This window comes from Mesoplodon bidens (assembly GCF_964165515.1).
Source record: "Mesoplodon bidens genome assembly, chromosome: 1".
NCBI lineage: Eukaryota > Metazoa > Chordata > Mammalia > Artiodactyla > Ziphiidae > Mesoplodon > Mesoplodon bidens.
Window position 1 is genome coordinate 80291659 of NC_138176.1, and position 27711 is coordinate 80319369.

Sequence of the window (27711 nt, forward strand, 5' to 3'; positions counted from 1 at the left end):
AAAGAAGATGTGGTACATATACACAATGGAATATAACTCAGCCATAAAAAGGAATGAAATTGGGTCATTTGTAGAGATGTGGATGGACCTAGAGACTGTCATACAGAGTGAAGCAAGTCCGAAAGAGAAAAATACATATCATATATTAACACATATATGTGGAATCTAGAAAAATGGTACAGATGAACCAGTATGCAAGGCAGAAATAGAGACACAGATGTAGAGAACAAACTTATGAACAGCAAGGGGGGAGAGCGGGGGATGGTGGTGGTGGTGGTGATGGTGGTATGAATTGGGAGATTGGGATTGACATATATACACTAATATGTATAAAATAGATAACTAATAAGAACCTGCTGTATAAAAAAATAAAATTCAAAAAAAATGAGATAACTGCTATAAACCTATTAGTGTGGCCAAAGTCCAAAACACTGACAACACTAAATACTGGTAGAATGTGGAGCAACAGAAACTCTCATTCATTGCTGATGGGAATGCAAAATGATACAGCCACTTTAAAAGACAGTTTGGCAGTTTCTTATAAAACTAAATATACTCTTACCATATAATCCAGCAATTGTGCTCCTTGGTATTTACCCAAAGGAGTTGAAAGCTTAAGTCCACACAAAAGCCTGCACATAGATGTTTATAGCAACTTTATTCATAGCCAAAACTCAGAAGCAACCAAGATATCCTTCAGCAGGTGAGTGTATAAACAAACCTTGGCTCATCCAGGGAACGGATTATTAGTCAGTGCTAAAAAGATATGAACTATCAAGCCATGAAAAACATGGAGGAAACATAAACATATATAGCTAAGTGGAAGAAGCCAATCTGAAAAGGTTACATACTGTATGATTCCAACTTTGACATTCTGGAAAAGGCAAAACTATGGAGACAGTGAAATGATTAGTTGTTTCTAGTTAGAGAGAAGGGTGAGATAAATAATTGGAGCACAGAGGATTTTTAAAACAATAAAATCATTCTGTATTAAACTACAATGGTGGATACATGTCATTATACATTTGTAAAAACCCAGTCAATGTACAATACCAAGAGGAAACCCTAATGTAAACTATGGACTTCGGGTAATAATGATGGGTCAATGTAGATTCATCAACTGAAACAAATAGATCACTGTGGTGTAGGAGGTCAACAGCACCGAGGCTGTGCATGTGTGGGGATGGGGGTATTTGGGAATTCTCAGAAATTTCTGCTCAATTTTGCTTTGAACCCAAAACTCCTCTAAAAAAATAAAGTTTATTAGAAGTATAAAAGTTTTAAAAAATTGTTTAAAAGTTTCCAAAGTCCTAAATTACGTAACATTTTCTCCTTACTTCATAGAGACAAATATGGGAATTGATATAATATCAAGAAATCCAGATTTATATTAAATAATGAAAATTACTAAAGTGAACAAATGAAACAGAAATTGCGCCTCTGGAATTTAAGACAATTATACCTGACAATAATTCTAAAGAAGCCATCAGATGGTATTCATCTTGAAGAGCTTCCTTCCTCCTGTAGGTTGTCAGCTAAAGAGTACTCATGAGATGAGGTTATATCTTATCCCACACAAACTCAAAGTGTTTGTTAACATAAAAGAGCTATGATGTGTGGGTGAAAGGGTTGACTTTGCCTCCTTGGAGCAGCACCATAATACATGAGAAAAGTTGAACGTTAATTTTGCCTTCTACTCAGAAAAGAATCAAAAGGATATGAATATCTCTATCCCTTTCTATTAAAAGTACAGGATGTCATAGTCATTTAAAATGCTTTTTCTTAAAAAATACACAGGCATACCTCCAAGATACAGCAGGCTCGGTTCCAGACCACCAATATAAAGTGAATATCACAATAAAGTAAGTCACATGAATTTTTTGTTTCCCAGTGCATGTAGAAGTTATGTTTACACTATCCTGTTTTCTATTAAGTTGTCAATAGCATTATGTCTTAAAAAAAAAAAGTACATACCTTAATTAAAAAAATACTTCATTGCTAAAAAAAATGCTAACCATCACCTGAGCCTTCAGCAAGACAAAATCTTTTTTGCTGGTTGAGGGTTTTGAAATATTTTGAGAATTACCAAAATGTGACACAGACATATAGAGTGAGCAAATGTTGTTAGGAAAAAATGGGACTGATAAACTTGCTGGATGCGGGGTTAACATAAGCCTTCAATTTGTAAAAAATGCACTCTCTGTGAAGCACAATAAAGCAAAATTCAATAAAGCAGTATATGCTTCTAACAGATTCATTACCATTTTATTAATTCTCTAACAAATAGAACACTGAAATTATTTAGCATAACCTTGTGAAACCTGTATTTTCCCAACTGTGAACTTCTACAGTTCTAGATTTATAGCTTTCCACTGTAATGGACATTAAATTTCATTTTAACAACAGCCAAGATGTTTTGATTCAAACGCAATTGTTTTTAAAAACAAATAAGAAATGCAGTATCTTTACAGCATCCAGGGTTCCTTTGTTATTTAAAATATCCTCCATTTTAAATAGATTAACTGTTTCTTGAATGTAAATTGCCAACTAACAGCAAAATTCCGCAGACAACTTTGTTCTAAAAATTATTTTCAGACAGATTATACAGTCATCCCTCAGCATCCGTTGGGATCCCCAGCAGCTATTAAAATCCAAGGATGCTCAAGTTCCTTATATAAAATGGTACAGTATGATCTTATACTATAACGCATATCCTCCCTTGTACTTTAAACCATCTCTTGATTACCTATAACACCTAATACAGTGCAAATGCTAGGTCAATAGTTGCCAGCTTCAGTAAATTCAAGTTTTGCTTTTTGGAACTTTGGAATTTTTCTTTTCTCAAATATTTTTTTTTTTTTTACAACTTTATTGGAGTATAATTGCTTCACAATGGTGTATTAGTTTCTGCTTTATAACAAAGTGAATCAGTTCTACATATACATCTGTTCCCATATCCCTTCCCTCTTGCGTCTCCCTCCCTCCCACCCTCCCTATCAAATATTTTTGATCTATGGTTGGTTGAATTCGTGAGTGTGGAACCTGAGGATATGGAGGGCCGACTGTACATTTTTACTTTATTCCTACCAACACCTTATGTACTTCAGGGACTATCATCTACCTGGATGTTAGTGCAGCCACCTTCTAACTGGGTTCACCACCTCCAATCTAATCTCTCTGCTCCAATCCGTGTACATAGCAAAATATCAGAGCACTTGATTTATTTTTCTTTCTCTTGACAGGAGTTTAACCTAGAGACTTGTGCTCAAGTACTATTTTGCAACAGTAAATAGTCTTCAGTACTGTGCTTTCACATTCTGATCTGAGTGTAAAATTATTTTTGCTACTACTGTTTGTTAACTACAATGTTTGGTGATATAAATTAAAGGAAATATTACACTTGGTAGGTTTTAAGACAGATAAATTTTGCTGTAAATAATAAGCAAAAGGTATTCAGAAAAAAATCATACTAGGCCTCCACCTCCCAAAAGAATTAATAATCACTGGAATATACATACCTTGTGAAATACAGGAGAGTATCATCAGCACAATAGAAGAATTTGACTAAATTACCATAAAGATGACCAAGTTACTAGGCACACATACCAGATGTTTTCACAGACACTGTGAAACTTGTTATATTTGTGTTATGTAAATGCTGCTGACCTGTTGGCTATATAACCAAATATTCTAGTAGGTGAAAAAATGTCATAACATAATATTTCATTATGTTTTTTTGAAGGCAAAAAATGGTCATTCACCTTCCCTTCAATCTGCTTATCTGCAGCGCCTGGTACAGAGTGAGTACATACCAAGTGTTTATTCGCTGAACGAAGAAATATCCCCAAGGACATAATTATGCCTGCCTCAGCTTCAGTTCTTCCCACTGTTTCCTGATATCCCTGACTGAATGAAAGTTGCCTCACTTTTCCAATCCCCTGTGTAACTCTTATAGCTTTTACCACACTAGGTCTACACCACAGATATTTTGAAGGCATCTAAGCCCCTATCTAAACTATAAAATCTTTGAAAAAGGATGGTGTCTGACTTATCCTTTAACCCTAATATTACCAATAAAACTATCAGCTCCCCAGTCCAAGGAGTGTATTTTGAAAAAGTATTTTTAGTATTATAATTTCAAATTTGTAAAAACGAAAACTAAACATGTTTTCCTAAAAATAACCACAAAACATGCAACTTGACCAGGCCTTCTGGCTGGTAGAAGTATGCTAAAATGGGGCAGGAGGAGGAAGCACAGCAGATTCTCTCAGAGTACTGCTTTCTGAATTTACCCAAATGGGACATTTATTTTAAAATGCTCAGAAACATTGCTTTTTTTCCCCCCTTAAAACATTAGGCGAAGTGTCTTGCTTTTAGTAGGCACTTATCACATATTTGATGAATGGAATTTATTTGGAGACAAAAACACAAACACTTTAAAACAGAAGAAAAAAATAAATACTTCACATACTAAGATATGACTTTGCTAGAGAAAAAAAAATGTTCTTTTTAAAGACGTAATGATAGCATTTTCTCCAATACTTTAGACTCGTGAGAAATATTCTAGTACTTAAAAATGGTACCAGGAGTCCCATTAATTCTATCAGAAATCTCAAATTGATGAGAATATCATCCTGGCTTCATAGAATAGAAAAGAACTTGAGAGATGTCTAACAAATTTTTCATCTGGACCCATGGCCTCATTCTCTTTGAGACAAATAAGGCTCAGAGAAAAGATATTGTTAAATGTTTAGTCCTGGGTAGCTTTGAGATTGAAACTTAAATCTTTTCATTCTGGGTCAGCATGCTTTCCATTGAGCCTTAATCTAGTCTATTTTAGTTCCCTATTGAGATTACCAAAATTCAACCCAAGTGTTATTCTCTTACACATTTACTTAAAGTGTTTTATCTATACGTCATTGTGTACATTCACCCAACAAGCACATAATACAGATCTTCTCTGACATATAGATCCTGAAAAATACATGCCATATTCAAGTGACTGCCCTTGTCAAGGCCTTTTTTCCCATCAGTCCTAGAAATGTACTGGATCTGCTTTATTTCCTAAGGCCAATGGCTCTGCCTTTAGGCTTCTCCCTTGAGGACTGTAATTCTAGCTCCATTACTTCACTGCCTTATCTTCTGTTAGATTTCAGATAAATCCACATCTCTTGCCTCCCGGAGTTGCTGAGATGTGTTTAAAAACCCTTCTAGGCACAGACCTTGACAAAAATGATTCTAAAAAATCAGGCAGTTCAATACTTGCTGTGAAGATATCTTTGCTTTCATGAAGGCCTTTCCCACTGATTCCTGAGTCTATTTGCAAAATTGACTATTAATGCTTTGTAGTTGGAAACAGTGGATAGATACCTGAATAAAAAATATAAATTAAAAGTAACAAAAGGAAACTTTTTTTTCTTTCATAGAACTCATGGCCCCTTCTGTTTTGCTTTTTAGAAAAGGAAAGAATTCCATTAGAAGAAGACTCAACACACCTATAAAAATAGAACTTCCCATTAGATTCTGAATAGCTGACATTCCACAGGAAGTATACACAAGTACCACATTGCCAAAACCAGCATCAAAAGGACAAACACAGAGAACATTCCTTCTTCAGGAATTCAAGTAGTTATTTTATCTTGGAACTGATTGGCAAAGTGACCTCCAATTTTTCCATGAGTATTTCATTGATATCTTTAAGATCATACTTTTCTTAACTATGTTTGAAATGTGCATTTTTCTAAAGCTACTTACTTTCCTTCTTCCTAGAATACCATCACCACAATTAAATAATTTAGAGGAATTATTTATTTATATTTGTTATAATCTCTTTTTAGTCATTGAAAATCTACAATTTTAGCCATTGTTTTCCAACTGTGTCTAAAGCTGGGTGCTTTACTGGATTGTGCTTAACTAGTTTATTAATCTCATTTACTGGAAAAGCATTTTGATGAGAATTATTGATAACTCTCCTCTTAAACTTTAAACATTGAAGAATAATTGCAACAGATTTCAAAATAACAGCAGATTTCTCATGTTACTATGGTTCAAATGTGAACTCTACATTTTGGTTTCAGAGACATTAATAGCACAAACAAATATCATTGCTTCAGATATGATCCACTGTAATTAAAAATCTTATTTTGTTTTCACATGAAATGCTTTCTTTATATGTTCACCAATTACTAAGTGCTGAATTTTTTTTTAATGGTACACTTTAAAAATAAACTTTATTCTAAACAATGTGATTCTTATCATTCCCTCCATTTAGTGAGGAAATCTTACCTTTAAAAATCTATAATATTTAAAACATGGATATAAATAACTTGATGACTGTGGAAAAGCGGCATGGCATGGGAAGAAGGATGCCTCTTTCTTTTATATTTGGACTAACACTGAATTGTTTTTTGGAGCTGAAGGGGGTCAGAATATGCCCTGCCAAAATATGCCACTTTGGCATAAGGGTTATATTGAGCTAAAGGCAAGTGAGAATCAGCAAATACAGGAAGAATTCTCCACTTCATGCCCTTAATCTGCCTAAAAGCAGGACATAAATTTCCCTTTGAGGAAGTTGTCTGCTTCCACCTAAGCAATTCTTACCATCTAAGACAAGGAGTTGACACCCTGAGTCTAATTGCTTCTTTCAGTTTCACTTCTTTGCTGTGAGCTCATGTGCACATAAATATTAATAAAAATGTTGTGCCTTTTCTCCTGTTAATCACTATCTTTTCTTAGTTTAACTCACATGCCTTCATGCATTGAACATAAGAGGGTAGAGAAAAAATTTTTTCTCTCTGACTGAGCTGTGATTAAACCCAATTAGCCAAAGTGGAGAGGGAAGGAGGAGGGGCAAATTAGGGGTTTGGAATTAAGAGATACAAAGTACTATGTGTGAAATAGATAAGCAACAGGATCTATTGTATAACACAGGGAATTACAGCCATTATCTTTTTTTTTTTTTTTTTTTTTTTTTTTTGCGGTACACGGGCCTCTCACTGCTGTGGCCTCTCCCGTTGCAGAGCACAGGCTCCGGACGCGCAGGCTCAGCAGCCATGGCTCACGGGTCCAGCCGCTCCGCGGCATGTGGGATCCTCCCGGACCGGGGCACGAACCCGTGTCCCCTGCATCGGCAGGCGGACTCTCAACCACTGCACCACCAGGGAAGCCCCAGCCATTATCTTATAATAACTTTTAATGGAGTATAATGTATAAAAAGACTGAATCACAATCTGTATATCTAAAACTAATATTGCAAATCAATTATGCTTCAATAAAAATAAATAAAATGAATACATTTTAAAAATAAATTAATTAAATTAAAAAATAAACCCAGTTCTGAATGGTGGTATAGGTAATGAGTATTAGCAAAAGTTTATTTTATTCTAGTATTCATCACAGCATGAAGGACATATCCCGATGTATAATGCCATACCTTTGACTATACTGTAAAGGAGATCTGACAAATTAGACCTATCAAGAAATCACAACATGTCCAAAAAAATGGGGTGGAGGTATTTCTCTCACTAAATAAAGAAAAAGAACACACAAAAAAACAAAACCCTGTGCTCTCAGCCCTGCACAGCAGTAAAGAGGCATTTCCCAGGGGTGTCAATTGGGGTTGAGTAGGAAATCTGGGCTTCTACCCCCACCGGTCAGTAATAAGATGGTACCTCCTCACCTCTGCCATTGTGGTATCAGAGGAGGACTGTTAAAAAGATGATTTAAATTAAATTCAGAGTCTCATAATACCCAAAATGTCCAGGATATAATACAAAATCACTCATCATAACAGGAACCAGGATAATCTCAATATGAATGAGAAAAAACAATGAACAGATATTAATACCAAGATGACAGTGCTGTTGGAATTACCTGACAGGTTTTTTAATCAGCCATAATAAAAATGCTTCAGTGAACAATTATGAACACATTTAAATGAAAAAAAAGTAGGAAGTCTCAACAAAGGAATAGAGGATACACCAAACAACCAAAAGTCAATGGTAGAACTGATAAAAATACAGTAACTAATAAAATTTTAAAAACTCAATCGATGAGCTCAACAGCAGAATGGAAAAAAACTGAGGAAAGGATAAGTGAACTTGAAGAGAGAATATAAATTACCCAATCTGAACAAAAGAAATAAAATAAATTTTTAAAAAACTGAACAGAGCCTAGGGACATATGCAACTATAAAAAAAGATCTAACATTCATGTCATCAGGGTTCCAGAAGGAGAAGAGAAAGTGAGGCTGAAAAAACAATCAAAGAAACAACGTCTAAAAATCTCCTAAGTTTGGCATAAATCTATATACTCAAGAGATTAAGTGAATATCAAATAAGATAAACTCTAAGAAATTCAGGGCAAGACACACTATAGTCAAACTTCTAAAAACAATAGACAAAGGTACATTTTTTTAAAGCAGCCAGGAGAAATAATACCTTATCTTTAGGGGATAAGCAATTAGAATGATAGAAGATTTCTCATGAAAAACAAAAGAATCCAGAAGGAATTGGCCCAACATTGAAAGAAAATTACTGTCAACCTAGAGTTTTATATCTAGCAAAAATATCCTTCTCAAATGAAGAGGAAATCAAGACAGCCTCAGAAAAGGAAAACAGAATCTGTTGCTAGCACATCTATACTCTAAAAGAATGGCTACAGGAAATTCTTAAAGAAAGGAAATCATAAAAGAAGGAATGCTGGAACATCAAGAAGAAAGAACATTGGTAAAAGTAAAAATATGAGCTTTGAGAAAGACTTGAAAAGAAGAACTAGTGCAACTTGGAGTGTTGCCAACCTACAGCCACATGAACAAGCCATGAATGGAATGTGACTGTGGAAAGAACCTTGTGCAGCAGGACTGTGCGTATCCAGAGATTTAGTCTCTATTCTCTAGCAAGTATGTGGATCACCAATATGGCAGACATGTTTGGTTACCTATCCAACAGGCAAGACTTCCCTTCCTGCCACAGATTGAATATATGATTGGTCAAAGCCAACTGCTATAATTTGATCCCCTTTACTATTACTTGGTTCAGACATGTGCATGAGAAGCAATTCTAAACAATAATTCATTATCAGCTATCTCCTGAGGGATTGCTGGGAAAGGTTTTCCCTATAAATAAAAATATATGCAATGGGATTAATGATTCCTTTTCTTCTGCCTTTGGAAGTCACTGTGATACCTGAAAATGGGGCAGCAAACTTGAGAACATTAAGGGGAACCTGAGGGTGAGGACAAACCCACATACTACAAAGAACACAGAGAAAGATGGAATGAACTTGGTTTCTTAATGACATCATTGGAGGGCTGAATTAACCAAACTTAGTACTAACCTGTCATTAGACACATTTTACATGAAATAATATTTTTTTTCTTATCTATTCCCGAAATATCACATTAAATGCTACAGAGAAGTCCATCATATGAATGTACTATAATTATGCAACTGATTCCATTATTGGATTTATAAGTTGGTTTTCCTTTTTTTTCCCACTATAAAGGACAATGCAATAAACAGCTTTCAGTATAAACTTTATCTGAATTTAGGGTAATACTTTCTCTGTACTTTGTTCTGAGAAGGAAAATTACTAAGTTAAATGAAATGGACATTTCTGATATGGAGTATCAATTTGATTTTCAGAAAGTGTATTCTTATTTAACTCCTAGCAGCAATGTGTATGGCCTGTCTCACTATATCCCATCCAGTCAGAGGGGATGCTGTGGACTGTTCCCCAAGAGCACTGTTTTCCCTTCATCATTATTGATAGAACCTTGGTTTATAAATTCTGATTAGTCTAAGTCAATCTTGGTGACTCCATTCTCCTTGCCAGTGATTGGTGAGGGGTAGGCATGTGACTTAGCCCTGGCCAATGAGATGAAAAATGGGAGGCTTACTAGGTGAATTTTTCATTCTTAAAAAAAAAAGAGAGAGAGAGAGAGAGACAATGTCTTCCACTATAAATTACCATGTCTCCATGTAATAACTTGAACCATGCCAGTCTGAGAACAAAGCCAGTGAGCTGGGGTAAAAGATGGGAGTTTGGTGATGTTGTTGAACCCCTGAATTAACCAACCTCAAGGGTCCTTGAGCCTTCTTTTTATATAAGATAATAAGTTACAAACACTTCAAAAAAATTCAATGGAAAATTATGCTTATGTATAATCAGCCATCTTTGCACCCCAAGGTAAAACTGAGAACTACTTATGATATCACAATGAACAATCCCAAAGGAAACAGACTCATAACTATTTCCCTTATGAAGATTAACTTAAATTTTAAACAAACAATGCTGAGCATTCACCTCATTTCAAAAGAATTAGAGTTGAATGTAATTTGAAGAACATTTAAAAATATTATAGGGTCATTAATTTGGACTGTAACTTGGAGAAAAATCATCCTTAATTCAAGATATTCAAATAGACAGCAAAAATAAACAAAGTATGTTGTACTTACAAATCAAACACCAGGTAATGGAAGCCCTCTTCCGATATGCTGTCGTGAAGTCGCACTAAAACAAAAGAAAAAAGGAAAAAGAGAAGAAAGTTTGTGTTATATGTATGCCAACAATCAACATTAAGCCAAGACTTTTAATAGGCATCTGTCTCCTAAATTAAAATGTTAGCAACACTATTTTAGCTTCTGATGAGTCAGCATCCTTTATAGCAGGGCTTCGGTTCAGACAGACCCAAGGTTTAAGTTCTGGTTCTGATAATTATTAACTGTGTTATCTTAAGCAAATTAATTAACTTGTAATGATAACAGTACTTATATTTTATAAAACGGTTGAGAATATTAAGTAAACCAATACAAGTAAAATAATTTGCATATTGCCACGTGAAAACTAAATAAAAGTCAATAATGGCTATATCTCCATATGTCCAAAGTTACCAGGCTCTAGCAATTCTTCTACTGAGAGTCTCTTCCTTGTCATTCCCTTTGCTATTATCCTAGTCCAGGTCTTAAGAGTCTAGTAAATGGACTCCATGCCTCCTACTCTCCCTTTTTTTCTGGGAAATTTCTATATAGCACTCTCTAGCCAGCCAAAACAGTTTTTATTATACTACCTCTAAGAGCAAGTCACCAAAATCTATTTACCAAATCATCAGCCAAAAATGTACAGCTAGAACTTTTAATAAAATAATCTACTTTAATAGATTTAGTATTAAGCATATTAACACTACTTTAGATTTTCCAGTGAGCTAAACGTTCAGTGATAACTAGCCAAAACCAAAGTTTGTCTCTGCTGAATTTAAAGTACTCACTGTTTACTGCAAAATAACCACACATGTAAAACTCACTTACTTTTTTTTTCTGCTATTTATTTTTGCCTAAGCCCCCTGACTCCCTTAGATCGTAAACTTCCTAAGTAACCAATCACACAGGGGGCCTTGGCCTTCATTGGGAGCAACGGAGGCCAAGAAAAGCAACAAACTCATAGGACACAAATGCTTTTGAAAAGTCACCAAAAAAGGATCATGATTTCTACTATGACCTGTCCTTAGTACTTTCCCCATGCAGTGATGACCACCATATGGAAAATGTGGATTCAAAAGAACACTTAGATGGTCACACAAGCTACTATAATCCACAAAGGGAGTTTGTAGTACCCATGACATTCCCAAGGTCACAGACATAATAGAATGACCATTCTTTACCAAGGTCACAGACATAATAGAATGACCATTCTTTACAATCCAATTCCATCCCCTTCAGATATCATCCTTGGCTCACTATTAAAATCTTTTCTGAATTCCCCTCCAGAAATTTCTCCAAAGTAGAGAAAGAGAGGCTTTTGCTTCACTTATAATTATGGATTATCATTTGTAAAATGTAAGTTTTCTGTTACCATGAACATGAGAAGGGGGCCCATAATGCAGGCACCTGGGAGTGTGGCCACTGCAGCTCAGTCTGAGCTCCTCTATTCGTCTCTAGAGCACGCGGAATGTAAACACGCTGCAGCATCCCTTTCCTTATCTTATTTGTTTCTCATAGTGTCACCCTTGAATTATGGATGCAGCCTATTTTACTTTTATTAACACACTCTAATACCTGTCCTTTCTTCAGGACACAGTGTTTCTTTCTCATCAACACTATCAAAGAGGAACCATATTTCATAAGTCTTTGCATCCCTCATAGAGACTTGGCAAATAGTAGACAGTCTTTCATAAAATTGGTTTGAGCATTTACTATACCAGGTGCTAGGCATTCTTCCCACTTTTTAGACATTTTCATCAAAGCTCAGTATACTTATATATATATATATGAAACAAAATGATTGCTATGCAAACAATTCTCCTGTAACTTTAATTGTGTGAAGGGTATTCTTCAATTTGCCAGTATCAGAGATCACATGCTTCATCCATAAATTCAGAGTGACACTAAAGATGAGGAGAGGGAGACTGCTGTGTGCTTACATTGTAGTCATGTGTTTAATTTGCCTGTTACCTTTGCTTAAACTTATGCCACAAAAGAAAATCAAAAGTTTAGCTCAATGATGAGTCTTCTGCTCAGTCATTCAGCACAGTAAGGAAAGCCAGATCATGGGTGATAACTCACTGGCTTTCTTATATGACACAGACTCACAGATATCTCATTGAGCAGCTGTAACACAACCTGTGTTTACATAAGTTCAAATAATGGTATGGCTACTTGAAGAATTCAGACAGTTACTCTGTGAAAATAAGGTGGATTTCCATGCTATCAAAGTTAAAATGAAGAGCAAAAATCACAACGTGAGCTGGAGGAAGTGACCACTTTTTTCTCACATTGTCTCAAGGTAAAATCTTCAATTGGAGACGAGATCTCAGGTTTTCAGATCAGAGTTATAGAGCTAAACAGAGGTGGATATTTCAGGTACAAGTGGAGAAGCAGTACTAATTTCTGGTTATATCTGGAATAAAATTTTCTTAGTTTGACCACCACTACCTTATTAATACTTGGAATTAACCATCATTTGGAAGTAAGTTATTTTTTGAACAAGTCAAGAGTTGCTCAAGCCTGATAATCAAACACATACATTGTTTGGGGTCAAAACCAGTTTCACAAAAGCATTTTGTCAGCAAGTACATGATAATGGTTAAAGATAAAAACCATCTGACCAAGTTCAATCCTTTTGCATCACACCATTCTAAAATAATCTCCACTATTTCTAACCAGCCATTTGACCAGGTAAGATTAATTCTGAATAAATTTTGTTATGATACAGTGGAAAAAAACTAGCATCATCTTTACTTGGGATAAATACATACACATTTTCATAAACCTAAACAGTATAACAGTTATCTAGGATAAACATTTAAATTCTAAGACATTAAGTATAAGATTTATAATGAGGAAAAAGGTGCTTCTGAGGCTAAAATATTTCCAAAGTTTAGCTGACCCAAGGCCTAATCCTTTTCCTCTCTCTCTTGAATGACAGAGTTAGTATAAATCCCTACAACTAAACATAGTAGGGCAATGCTGCCAGTGTTATCATAATACTAATGGATTAATTCATACAGAACAGATTGTATTGAATCCTCTAATCACTGGTTCTCAGCTCTAAGCAATACTCCTGGTAATAAATGAGGTAGATTTTGCATTTTTAGTTGGCTTTGTTGCAAGGATTGAGATAGTTGGGTTTGATTTACATACTGCAATGCGAATATGGCAGCTTTTAAGTCAGATACTTTTTATATTCTTAACAGCAGTTAATTATATTTCACAGCTGGAGCAAGCATTAGCCAAGTTAGGCCATGCAATGTGCCAAGCCTTTGCAAAAGAGGGATGCCAAGGTTGAGTTCGTTTGTTAACTTAAATAATAAATAAATAATAAACAAACAAACAAATAAATAAATAAATATTTACTAGTTTCAGACATTATAACAGTCAAATGGCAACACTCTAGAGAGAAATTTCACCTCAACCATTACTCCTGGCTCTTTTGTGACAAAGCTGGTCATTTCTGGAGAGAAAACTTTTCAGATAGAAAACAAAGAAGCACTGAAAACTAAACTCAAAATAAAACTAACATTTCTAGAAAACCGAAGGTAAACTGTATAGATGCTCTGTTTTACTTAATCTCTATTTCTTATAACATGAGTAATACATTTAATAAAGCAACACCATTTAAAAAATCTCCCCAGTATAAAAATACTAATTTAGGTTGTGTGTATTTGAAAAATATATGCACTCTATTTCTTTGAAATATGAAGCCATGTGTATATAGTTTATTTTATTTTAAATTAAGTAGAAAGATAAGCAGATAAAGATATATAAATATTTCTTTTGTTGTTATTGTTGTCAAAGTCGGTAGTATTATAGCATTTATATTTTGATTTTCTTTACTTAACAAGAAACTTTTAAAATTTGGGCATAAAAAGTTTGGAAATTTGACTTAGCTGTCTAAGGCAAACTGATCAGACACAGAAACTACAGTTTGTTCTAATTTTAGATATTTGAACACATAAATTTCTAAAGTTGCATAAGAGATACATATTTTGACAATATAATGAGTGATATGACCCATTAATAAATACCAAATAAGCCACTATCCACTACTCAAAAATGAAAATAACTTTAGTACCAGAAATCAAAAAATTGTTTCAATAAAATTTCAAATATTTTTTCTGAAGTGACAAGAAAATCTTTGTAAACTTAATATTAATTAACATTAAATTATATGTAAAAGCAATTCATTGCTAATATGAAAAAGCTATTAAAGTTAAGAACTTTCTGAAAAAAGCAAACATAATTATTACATGAAAATTCAGTGGGGAATGCCACCCCTTTTAAAACTATTCTAAAAATACACAAAAAAAGCCACTGAAACACAAGATCAATCATGAAAGTCAAAGCATATCAACTCCGTTGAACATGATCTCCATCCTTATTCTCAAATTATCACCTCATTTCCTGAAGCTAATCCTAAATCCAGTTTAGATTAGCTTCAATACCTACAGTATCAGGTTAGTAACAGGGCTGACTAGAAGAAATCACAATGTCTTCTAACAGTCCAGATCTATTTACAAGCTCATATTATTCAAAGGAGCTTCTGGCGGGTCAAAATATCTATTACTTGGGAGAATTACAATCTGGGAAGATGGCAAAAGTGAGGAGAAATGACTAATAACTGCAAACTGTATGGCCACCACATAGTTTGACACTGATCACATGACACCAAAAGAACATGAGAGAACAATCAATTCTTTTGCATGAAAGTTATACATGACTAAATATAGAATTTCAGAGATGTTTAATGAAATAGACAAGTAAATGGATAGTTCTTTTAATAGCCTTTCCTGCTCATTTTTAATAAAATTATATATGTGACAGGAAATTACAGACTTATTTCTAAACCAAGTAATATCTAGAAATAGTCTTGTTTTCTTTGAAAAATAATTTGAGATTATCTTGTTGCACATTTTCACTTCTTGGAAAAGTTAGTAATCATTTCAAGTTTCCTTTATTTAAAAATTTTTTCCTCTTTCAATTCTGCATCAATATCATTTATTTTATGTATTTGAATAAATGATTCCAACTTTCTTCATTTTCTCTCTTCTTGCCATATCTTTCTGTTATTCCATTTTCTAATACTTATATAAAGCTAATCAGAGATTACTCGTGGATATCCTTAAACAATAGGAATATCAAGAAAGGAAGAGAAGCAATTGTCATCAGATAACTTGCATATTAAAGAAATCTCTAGATGGTGCACTTTCACACTGTACTTTAATTATAAGGACCTAACAGAGCTTTGAGCTAATACCGTCCTTCTGTTGAGTTTATACAAAATGCACACACCTATCTACTATGTATTAAATGTGTAAGAGTGTCTGGTGAAGTAGACAAAAAAATGGCCATTTGTAGTTCCTCTGCTCTTACCTGAATAGCACCACTATAATACCCACTGTAGAATCCAGTACCATTTCACCACTCTGCCTCCTATAATCTGGGTCAAAAAGAAAAGCCCTATTGCTGATAACTGCCCACCAGCCTGCTGGGGTGGCTCCATATTTAACCAGCAAGAAACCAAGACAATAAATGATTAAAGTAGTACAGTACTTAACTACATTTGAAGATTAATCAAAAGCTATGTTATTTATGATAAACTAGGACTATCACACAGAAGGAGTCTGTATCATCCCAAAGAATGGACCAGATAAGGATCTTTTATTTAAAGTGCAGATCAAGGCAGTATTTAAAATAAGAATAAAATATACTGAAGTGCATTTCACATTTCAGGTAACCACTAAAGCTTTGGGAAACTTTTGTTTGAGTTTTATACATATATATTGCACACTTAAAATAAATACTACAGATCACAGAAAAATGCTTGCTAAGCACTGAGTCACATGATTCTATAAGAGGATCCTATAAGATCCTTTCCAACTCTAAGTTTCTACATTTCTATGTTTCTGGATGATTATAGCTAATAAAAAGTATGGGAAATAAACAATACATTTATTACCAATACAAGGTTGAATATAATCCCCTACATTTAGGACTTTTCCTTCTTCAACATTCCAACACATTTAAATTTAAAACATACTTCATTTTATTTTGGATCTGTTTTTAACAAATAACTAGAGAGAAAACTTAAAATGTTTATCTTGACAAATTAAAAATAAGTCCTTTTCAAAAAAATACTGGGCAGATGTGTTGCTTTTCTGACAACAGCCCTGGAGAACAGAATAAATAGAAAACTTATTAGATCATCCTCTCTTTGCAACTTACTACCACATTATCTTAACACTTGCAACTGAATTTTCCCTAGAGATACACCAGCCCAAATGCTCTCATCTTTCAAACCCCTTTCTGAAAATTCATTTCTTGCATAAAGTATTTTTCCAAACTTGATTCACTCCATAAGCAGGAAATAGGTGAGTTTAAAATTCTACTAAAATGTTTTAAAAATGCAATGTAAAACTGTATCCGTATTGTTATCTCAATATTTTTCAATAACTATTTTTATACTGAAAGTACTTAAAGATATCACTCTATTTCCTCTGGATAATATACACAAACATGAAGCACATGAAGAAGAACATACTCTAATCTTAGACTCAAAATCGAGGAAAAACATAAAAGTTATTTATGAACTGATTCATGAGTTGGATATCATTGGAATAATAAAGGATATTAATATATATATATATATATAGCTACAGGCACTGGTATACTAGTCAGTGCCAGTAAGCACCAGGTAACTGGTGATATGATTTTTGGTTAAGCCCTCAATGGAACAGTTAGTTCACCTAGGTCAGTGATTCTTTTTTTAAAGTAAAGAATAATTGCCCGTTTATCATGAAATCAAGGAAGTTATAATGAGTGCCAGACATCTCAACCATTTGGTGCATTTGTTTGCCTCATAGACGTCTCAAAGCAAACAAGCCCAAAGAACTCACAATCTTCTCCCTAAATCCTGCTCTATCCAGTGTCTTCCATATCTTTCCAGTTGCTCAGGATAAAAAACCTCAGTGTAATTTTGACTCTTTTCTCTGATGCTGAAAATCCAATCTGATAGCAAATCCTTCAAAATCCATAAGGAAAATTTTTTTTCTAGGTTTCTACCCTGCCCCTCATTCTCCTTTTACCACAGCCGCCAGAATAATCCTGTTAAGACTAAAATCTGATTATTGCCCCTTTGCTCAGAACGCTCCAATGGCTCTCCAACTGCTTCTGAGTAAAAGCCGAAATCCTATTCATGGCCTATGAGGTCCCACAAAGTCCATCTCCATCCCCACCATTTATCTGCCTGGCGTCTCCTACCACCACTCTTCCCCTGGCTCACTGCACTCCATCCCCACTGGCCTCTTTGTTGCTTTTGGAGAAAGAACTCGGGGCAAACTCCTGCCTCAGTCTTTGTACTTGCTTTCTTCTCTTCCTGGAACTCTTTTTCACCAGCTATGGTTCACTACCTCATCTCTTTCAAGTCCCTGCTCAGCTTTTCACCTGTTTTTGTAAATAAAAGTTTTACTGGAACACAACCATGTCCGTTTGTTGATATATTAAGGATGGAACTTTCAAGCTAGCACTGCAGTGTTTAGTAGCTGCAACAAAGACCTTATTGCCATGAAAATGAAAATATTTACTATTTGGCCCTTCACAGAAAAAGTCTGCTGACCCCTGGAGTAGAAGAAAAAATTGTTGAAAGGAAGAAGACAGCTTGTGAGAGGCCAGGATGTGACACAGACAATCTACATGACTAATTAAAGCCATCGACAGTGATGATTAGAAGTGGGGAAGGAGAGAACATAGTAAGTCAGCTCTTACATAATACAATAAATGAGTAGGGGTACCAAGACAATGGTGGGAAACTGTGGCCCTGAGTAGTATAGGATGTTGCAATCTGAGAAAATGTGTTCAAAGATGGGGTGGTGGAAGGATAGAGGTGGGGGACACTGAGGGAGGAGGTATTAACAGTGGTTATGTAAAAGCAGTGAAGAACAAGAAGACACCTGTGTACCACCAGGTTCAGGGTTATGTGGAGGACAAAGAAAACAGCCAGCACTGTCCAGTGCTATAGCACACTCAAGAGAAAGCCAGACTGCAGTTAGCACAAGAAGAAATGAACATTCAGAGACCACTGGGAGAACAGAGGGCACCCTGCAGAGATTATGACATAAGATTTTTTATTTTATAAATAACGGGAAAGGGAAAACTAATAAAAGGTGCTAAAAGTTGGCAATTTCCTCACAGTTTAGATATTAACCCAGTAGTTAATCAAATTGTTGAAGATTTTCTCTTTGATAGATTTTCATTTAGTTTTCTTTTTCAGAAGAGACATTTTTAAATACATTAATTTTTAAAGACCAAATTTAAGGAGTATGAGTTTCTGTCATTTTATTACTATCAAACTCCTAGAGGTTTCTAAATCCTATTAAAAATATTTATGCATATGTCCTGTATTTATAGCACCTAAATTCCTTACAGGACAATAGTTAATCTGATTTGATTCTTTCATATCATAACAATTTTAATATCTTCTTGCTCAGTTTTAATTAAGTTTTCTTCCTGGTTCTTGTTTGCCAGATAGGAACGTTGGAAAAAATGAATGAAGAAGATACATCTTTATTTATTTATTATTTTTTATTTTTTTGGAAGAAGGAAATTTATTTGACTAAGGTACATTGACAACTCAAATAGCCTTGAGATTGCATGAGGCCAATTTCATAAAGCCCTGCTGCTCCTTTTTTCTTATGGTGTTATCACTTGTAAAGAAGAAGATACATCTTTAAATTTGTTCTCAATGAAAACTTCATGGCATTGATTCATTTTATTTTTTTATTTATTTTTTGATGGAAACTGATTCTGCCATCTCTACTCCTAAGCAAAATATTATGTCAAACTGACCTTTCAGTTTGACAAAATTAATAGATTAATAGAACAAATTAATAGATTTGTTAATTAAATTAACAAAAAATTAATAGATTCTTTAAATACATTTCAGATTTATTGGTAAATATTTTTACCTCTATAAACTTGACCACGGTCTTCAGTCAGAGACTCTAAGCCAATGGGATAAATGTTTAAGGAGCTTTATGAATGTTCTACCTAAGATTTTCAGGAAACAAAGTTCTTGGTAGAGGGGAGTAGTTCATTTCTTCGGTTATTCAGCTGATTTTCCTGAGTGCTACATGCTGGAGATATAACTGTCAAGAGGTCAGCGGTGATCCGGCCCTCATACAGTTTTCAGTCTTTGGGACAAAATCATCTTGCTAATTTTGTGACTCTTAATTCTAGATGATCAGAGTCCCAGCTAAAGCATATCCCAATAGTTACATTTTATGGTCATCTCACTACCCACAGCTATGGGAGCATATGAACATGTTACTATGTGGCAAACACATCTAAACAGGCCATTGGCTCTAACTAAATGCACTATAAAATGTCTTCATCTATATGGGGCTACTAAATCAGCAGTCATTACCCACTGACCAACTGATTTCATCAAACGTATATCCCTGATTTTTCTTTTTTCCTGAATTAGCTTGCTATTGAGAAAATTTAACAAGTCGTTTAACCTAAAACATACATTTCCTAGTAAACATTAACTTAACATCTCCTGTGACTTACCAAATCCATAGCCACAAGGCAGCCATCATTTCAAATTGCAAATCTGATTTTATCACCCTTGCCCAGCTTAAAATTCTTCAATGGCTTCCTATTGATTTGATATTAAGGAGCAAACTCCTTGACATGACCCATTTATCATATAATTTATCACCCAAACTGGGACACTGTGAGAGTGAAAGAGGGTGATTAATGGTCACACCAGTAAACCAGGACGGCCCTGGAAAACAGGTTAGCCTGGCCTCCCACCCAGAAGTCTCCCTCTTCAACTTCCCTCCTTCTTTGCCTCTAGCAACAGAGGTCCTCTTTGAGACTTGGTACGAGTTCCTTCCCATAACAAGCCACATCTTCATTGTTAATACTGTTGCTTGGCATCCTCTTTCCTCCTCTCCAGGTTAACCCTCATCTATCCTTCAGAGTGTATTGGGTTGGCCAAAAAGTTTGGTTGTGTTTTTCCATACAAACAAACTTTTTGACCAGCCCAATATTTTCAACATCACCTCATCAGGGAAGCCCCCACTGGCTCCCAAATAAGCTCTCATAGCACTGCCCATCTCTCCTTCATAGAACTGGTCACACCTGCAATGATGCCTTTGATTGTGTGATCGTTTGACTAACATCATCTTTCCTGCTGAACAGATCCCCTCAGATGACTACAGTCATATGCTCCTAGGAAATACTTTCATAGAATCAGACACCTCTGTTAAGAATATATATATATATACTCCAACCCTGAGAAAACCATAATTCAAAAAGAGTCATGTACCACAATGTTCATTGCAGCTCTATTTACAATAGCCAGGACATGGAAGCAACATAAGTGTCCATTGACAGATGAATGCATAAAGAAGATTTGGCACATATATACAATGGAATATTACTCAGCCATAAAAAGAAATGAAATTGAGTTATTTGTAGTGAGGTGGATGGACCTAGAGTCTGTCATACAGACTGAGGTAAGTCAGAAAGAGAAAAACAAATACCATATGCTAACACATAAAAAAATGGTTATGAAGAATCTAGGGGCAGGACAGGAATAGAGATGCAGATGTAGAGAATGGACTTGAGGACATGGGGATGGGGAAGCGTAAGCTGAGACGAAGTGAGAGAGTGTCATGGACTTATATATACTACCAAATGTAAAATAGATAGCTAGTGGGAAGCAGCTGCATAGCACAGGGAGATCAGCTCGGTGCTCTGTGACCACCTAGAGGGGTGGGGTAGGAAGGGTGGGAGGGAGACACAAGAGGGAGGAGATATGGGGATATATGTATATGTATAGATGATTCACTTTGTTATAACGCAGAAACTAACACACCATTGTAAAGCAATTGTACTCCAATAAAGATGCTAAAAAAAAGAGAATATATATATATACTCCAAATAGACAAAAGGACAAATACATGTTCCTTGAATATCATAATAGGACATTGTCTAACTGGCTCACCTAAGGATTATCTAATTCTCTAGGATAGTATCTTTGTTCTGATTTATTATTTATTATTTTTTAGGCCCTAATCAAAAGAGTCTGTCAACTCTGATCCATTGGCCCAATCAGGACAGCAGCCTGTTTTTGTACAGCCCATGAGCTAAAAATGTTTTTTTATATTTTTAAGTGACTGTAAAAACAAAATAAAACAAAAACCAGATGATATTGGATAGAGAACTCACATGGCCCACAAAGCCTAAAATATCTACTACTGTACAGAAAAAGTTTGCCAACCTGTGGGTTAGGGTATTTTACTTGTACAAAATGGATGACAGTATGAATGATTCTTATCTGATAGGAATGCTAATGAGTGTTGTGATACAGTGATGGAAATGGATTTGCAAAGGTTATAGTTTTATTGCCTGCAGAGCAATAATCATTTTAGTACTGTAGCAATCTCATTCCAGAATTCTTTCTTTCCATGACTATGTATACTTCTGTTACTCATCTGTTTCTGAATTAGCTTTGGTATACTGTTAGTTCCCTCACTGATTAAGTAAATCTCTGATACTATAGATAGAATATAATGCTTTAATTGATGTATAGTACCACATTATATGGATATACCACAATCTATTTAACCAGTCCCCTAAGGAAGGACATTTGGATTGTTTTCAATCTTTTGTGTTTCAGCCCTATTGCTTTCACTCACCTTCAGTGAGCTTCTCATTGTTATTAACTATAACAACACATGAACCAGGATTTCGAGGCTTTCTTTTGTTCAGAGGTAATTAACTGATAACCTGTTGTTTGTACTTTATCCTCCAGACAAGCAGGACTTCTTACTGTTCCCTAAGAAACTGAGCCTATTTGACCTTTGAGACCCTAGAGCTCCCTTTCGTGGAATGTTACCTATTCCAGACTCTACTATGGAAACCCTATCTACCCTTTAAGCTCAAATGCCAGGTGTTCCTGATGTGTGGACCTGACATGGACTCCCCTTCCTTTATTTTCTGTAGTCCTTTAATCCTCACTTCAGGTAAATTTAAGGAAAAGACAAAGTAAAAATTACCCATTGAAATAAAGATCTGAAACTTAATCAATCTTGAGTAAGTTTCATCATTTTGGAAGTAACACATCTTAAGAGCTGATACATAATCAGGAATAGAAAACCAGAAATTATATCAAACTTCCATACAGAGCCAGGGTGTACAATGGAAATACGGCTTGGATGTAACTGATGCAAAACAAAACAAAGCGGAATCTTTTCAATCACCTTGTAATATGTTTAGTATAAGATAATGATATTCTTGCAAATTGGTAAAAAAGAAATGGAGAATAAGAATTGTGGTTGTCCCTAAGTGCCTGAATCAGTTAAAATGAACATTCTTACTTACTTAAAAGAAAAGTCAGCCATATCATTTTGCCCTGCCTTTATATATATTTAGCAACGTTCTGTTCTTCATGTGCTGTCTAATGTGAACTCTCACACAAATGAAACAACACACTGAGCAGTCAACAAGGTGTTGCCCCACGAGGTGGTGAGCTCCTTGAAATATGGTGCTGTATTTCTGCTCTCTGTATTCACTGTGACTAGCATATTCTGGCATATAGAAGAAACTGGGTAAATGCTTACACTAAAGGAATGAATGGATTATGGTATCAGTATATCAGTGGGTTGGTTTAGGCTAAGTCAGTCTCCTAAGCCATCTCTTGGAGAACGATATACCCACATATCTGTAATTACAAAATAAACATAAACTCAAACTTTGGACATGTGGTGACCCATAATCAAGACACAGGCATACTAAAATTTGCCAGGAAAGCTGACTTTCAACTTCCTACAAAAAAATTAACATCCTCTTAGCTATAATAAGATTTAACAAATCCTGCCTTTTCCTAAAGTTTTTTGTATGTCCTTGATAAAAGCAAAATCTCTCTTATCTCCGACCAGGCACACGGAATAATGAGGAAGTGACCACCTGCCTAGTCGACCAGATGTCTGGCGATCAATGGAGCAGACACAGGAATTGCAGCCAGATCTGACTTCTCTTCTAGTTATTTATATATGCCTTCTTTAACCATGGAATGTTGAAGGCATGGAGCAAGCACTCAATAAGTAGTTGTTAGTAATGAATTCATTTATTCTTTGAGTAAATATTTATTGTGTTCTTACTCTGTGCAAAGTATTGCAGGTACTAAGAAGAAAGCAGGAAACAAAATGTGCCTGACCTCACAAAGCTAATGTTCAAATGTGGGAAGACAGACCAATGTCAATCAAATAGGCAAATGTATATGTAAGAAAGTGGTAAGTGCTCTGAAAAACAATAAAGCAGAGTTAGGGGGAAGTGAGTACTAGGAAAGGGAGAGGGAGGGTATTTGGAAAAAGTTTCATGGATAAGGTGAATCTTGAGGGGAGGCCAGAGGAAATAAACAGAGCAAGACATGGGGATGGCTCAGGTAAAATCAGATGGAAGACAGAGGGAATACAAGACCCTAAGGTAAGACTATAATTGGTATGTTTGAGGAACTGTGCCTGGAGTAGAGGGAACAAGGGAAAGGGTACCAAGAGATGAAGTCAGAGGTGTGAGTATGAATGTGAGTATGTGTGTGGGTGAGGTGGGCGGGATATGGGGCTTTAGAGGAGGGTATTGTAAAGGGCTTTGGCTTTTCCTCTGAGCTACATGGGAGTTCACTGCAGGGTTGTGAGGAGTGGGTGACGTGTCAAAACACTGTAAGGAAGCAAAGGCAGAAACATAGAGAAACTAATATAAAAAGCCAAGTAAAAGTTTCAGATGAGGAGTTTCAGACGAGGCTAGTGGCACTGAAGGTGCAGATGTGTTCAGACTCTGAACGTATTTTGAAAGTAGGTGCTGACAGGAGCCGCTGATAGATTAGCTGTGGGATGTGAGAGAAGGAGAGGAATCAAGTAGGACATCAAGGGTTTTGTTCTGAGTAACTGATATATTAGAATAGGTGCAGATGGAAGAGGAGCAGGTTGAAGAGATGGGAGTACATAGGAAATGCCAAACATACACCTAAATGGAGAAATCAATTGGGCAGTGGATAAATTCATTCTTTAGTAAATGAAGTTTACTCTCGGCTTACCTGAGTATAGCACATTAAAACTAGGTATCAGAACATTACATATAATGTTTAAGAATAAGGCTCTGGGGGCTTCCCTGGTGGCACAGTGGTTGCGAGTCCGCCTGGCGATGCAGGGGACGTGGGTTCGTGCCCCAGTCTGGGAAGATCCCACATGCCTCGGAGCGGCTGGGCCCGTGAGCCATGGCCACTGAGCCTGCGCATCCGGAGCCTGTGCTCCACAAAGGGAGAGGCCACAACAGTGAGAGGCCCGCGTACTGCAAAAAAAAAAAAAAAAAAAAGAATAAGGCTCTGAAGTCAGAATGTCTAGGCTCTAATCTGGGTTCTGTCACTTATTAACCTTTTGATCTTGGACACTTAATCTCTGTGTCTCAGTTTCTCAGCTGTAAAATGGGAATGATAAGGGGATCCTTCCATTGGCTTGTTGTGACAATTAAAGGAGATAGTATACATCTAAAGCTCAAAATAGGGCATGGTACATAAAAGGACTGGATGAATGCCATATATTACTGTTATCATTAAATTAAATGACTGTAATTACTAAAGTAAAAGGAATGTTATGAAATGTTGTTTGAAATTTTGAATCAAATACTTTTGATAAATTAATTTGCATAACATTGTATGAAATAAATTCTCTAATACTTGTGGTTGGCACTAGGCAGTTACAGTAGGATGCATGACAATAGAGTTTCAGCAGATGGAAAGTCAGAGGAAGAAAAGTACCTGACTGAATCAGGAAGCTTTAGCCCAGGACCAACTATTAAACAGCTTTCTCTCCAATCTTGGCAAAGTACAGAATGGATCTGGACCTCCATTGTTCATATGCAAATTAGGAGGCTGGAGTTAGATGGGTCTTAGCTGTTTCCTTCAGCTAGAACAATCTACTAGCATCTAACTTTAAGAAATATTTCTCATAACACTGATTATACAAATGAAGAGTTAAGCTTTTTTTGTGGGGATTTGTAAAAAAAAAAAAAAAGTTTTTAAATAATAGGTTTATTGCTACCCATGAATAAGGCAGCAAATTATCACCTGGAAACTTTCCCTTATTTCTCTTAAATCATTAATTGCCAAAGGATGCTCTCTTTGAAACTAAAGGAAGTAGAAAAAATATATCAATACCTTTCAAATAACTATGCTGTTAATTCTGTGTAGAAATGCATTCCGTTAAAAGTGATCCTTTCATTTCAAATCAGTTTTCCACAATTTTTCACTACAACAAATTTTAGATTGCTTAGTACGGTCAGTTCTCATTGTTTGCGGTAGGTATGTTTTACAAAGTTGCCACAAACATTGAGTTAGCAAATACTGAACCACTGCTCCTAGGGGAAATACAGGCTTAGCTTCCTGCAAGCTTCTAGTCACATTTTGGTCAGAGAATATATGACCTTTCTTTTTTTTTTGCGGTACACGGGCCTCTCAGGCCTCTCCCGTTGCAGAGCACAGGCTCCGGACGCGCAGGTTCAGCGGCCATGGCTCACAGGCCCAGTCGCTCCGCAGCATGTGGGATCTTCCTGGACCGGGGCACGAACCCGTGTCCCCTGAATCGGCAAGCGGACTCTCAACCACTGCACCACCAGGGAAGCCCATGACCTTTCTTTATGCATGTTTCCATTTAAAGACATCTTATTAAATACATATTACTGACTCACTAACATTGAACCCACAGCCAACAGCACTATAACTCATGCCTGAAAGCAGCTTCTCTACAAAGCTTATCTAAAACATGCATTCTATCGTATCTTCTCCATAAGGCACATCACAGCCTTTCTGAGCTTAGAAACACTAGACAGCACTTCAGCCCTATGCTTAGGGGCCATTTTAAACAGCAAAACCGGGCACTATTAAATAGAATGTGACAGGGACAATTGTTTTGAGTATAAGAGCTAACACAAGAAGACAGAGTGTCCCCTTGTCAGTCCTCAGCAGGGAATGCCCATGCATATTGGGTGGCTCCAACTCTTTGCTGCTCTACAGGTGTCTGTGAATGTCTGAGAATGAACACGAAAGCATTCCAAGTATTGACAGGATTACAAATAAATTTTAGCAAGCAGGTGAATTAACAGATGTGGAATATGCAAATAATGACTGACTGTGTTTATTTCCTTATGCAGCTTTAATTGATCATGGATCTCAGCTCTTTTATTATATTTATCTGCTCTCTAGCATTACAATTAAGTGTTATTAATAAACACAAATACTTAATTTTCAATGAGGAAATTAAACCTATGTAGTTAACCATTTATAAAGTAAAACTTTTTGAGATATCAGTTATCATCTGATCAATCTACTCTATAAGCTTACATTTTCCAGATACAATCTTCCTAAATATTTCATTCTTTATGTATAATCATAAACACTATTAAAAGACTGTCTACATACGATGACTCTGTGTTAGATACTATTTTAGCAAATTACACTGCAGTTTATAAACTACAATAAGATTGGCTTACACTCAGGAAAGCAAGAGAAAAGGAGTAAGATATATAGTCTTGTTAATTTAAAAAAGCTATATTTAATATTAATATGAACTATGATTAACACTAAAATGTGAAAATTACACTTAAAAATGAGCAGTAAAATCAGAATTATAGGTGACCTTTCTCCTGGATTCCTGCCGTGGAACAGCGTTGTCTGAAGAGAGTTTGATATCTGTCACCTTCTCTGATCCTCTCAAAGGACTTATCTTTCCTGCTACGAAGCCTTTGAGCGTTAAAATTATTCATCATTTCATGACATATTTGGGGCTCCCTGGCAAAAACAACTCTGTAAAGATGATGCATATGAACAAAGAGAGTGGAGAAGAAAGGTATATTAATAATAAAAAATGAAGGTAATTATTTCTGGTAAAGGTGAATTCCTTCTTTATTGTTTTCATTTTTTCGTTTTTTAAGGGCAATGAAATCCTCGAAAATAAAATGTTATTTCAGTGTCATTTTGGAAAAGTTACAATTCTTATTATCTCCTAAACAGAAAGGCTTCTAAACTAGGTGAAGCTTTGTCTGCACAATCTGAGAACAGAAAAAAAAGAGCGGCCGTACCCAGTCCTCTTGCTCCGAGTTAGCAGTAACACAAAGCAAAACCGCACCCAACAATTTCAAGCACAGTTGGAAGAACATT

The 27711-nt window shown here is 35.6% G+C and overlaps 1 protein-coding gene across 8 annotated transcripts in view; it reads right to left on the reverse strand.

The window, feature by feature from the left end:
* CAMK2D (calcium/calmodulin dependent protein kinase II delta) overlaps window positions 1-27711 on the reverse strand; it is a gene marked incomplete at its 3' end in the record, with an annotated part of 293535 nt that overhangs the window by 157728 nt on the left and 108096 nt on the right. For all 8 annotated transcript variants that reach the window (XM_081226703.1, XM_081226704.1, XM_081226702.1 and 5 more), the window contains exon 4: window positions 10458-10512. In XM_081226703.1, the coding sequence (XP_081082829.1) occupies window positions 10458-10512 (55 nt within the window). The remainder of the gene's footprint in view (window positions 1-10457; window positions 10513-27711) is intronic.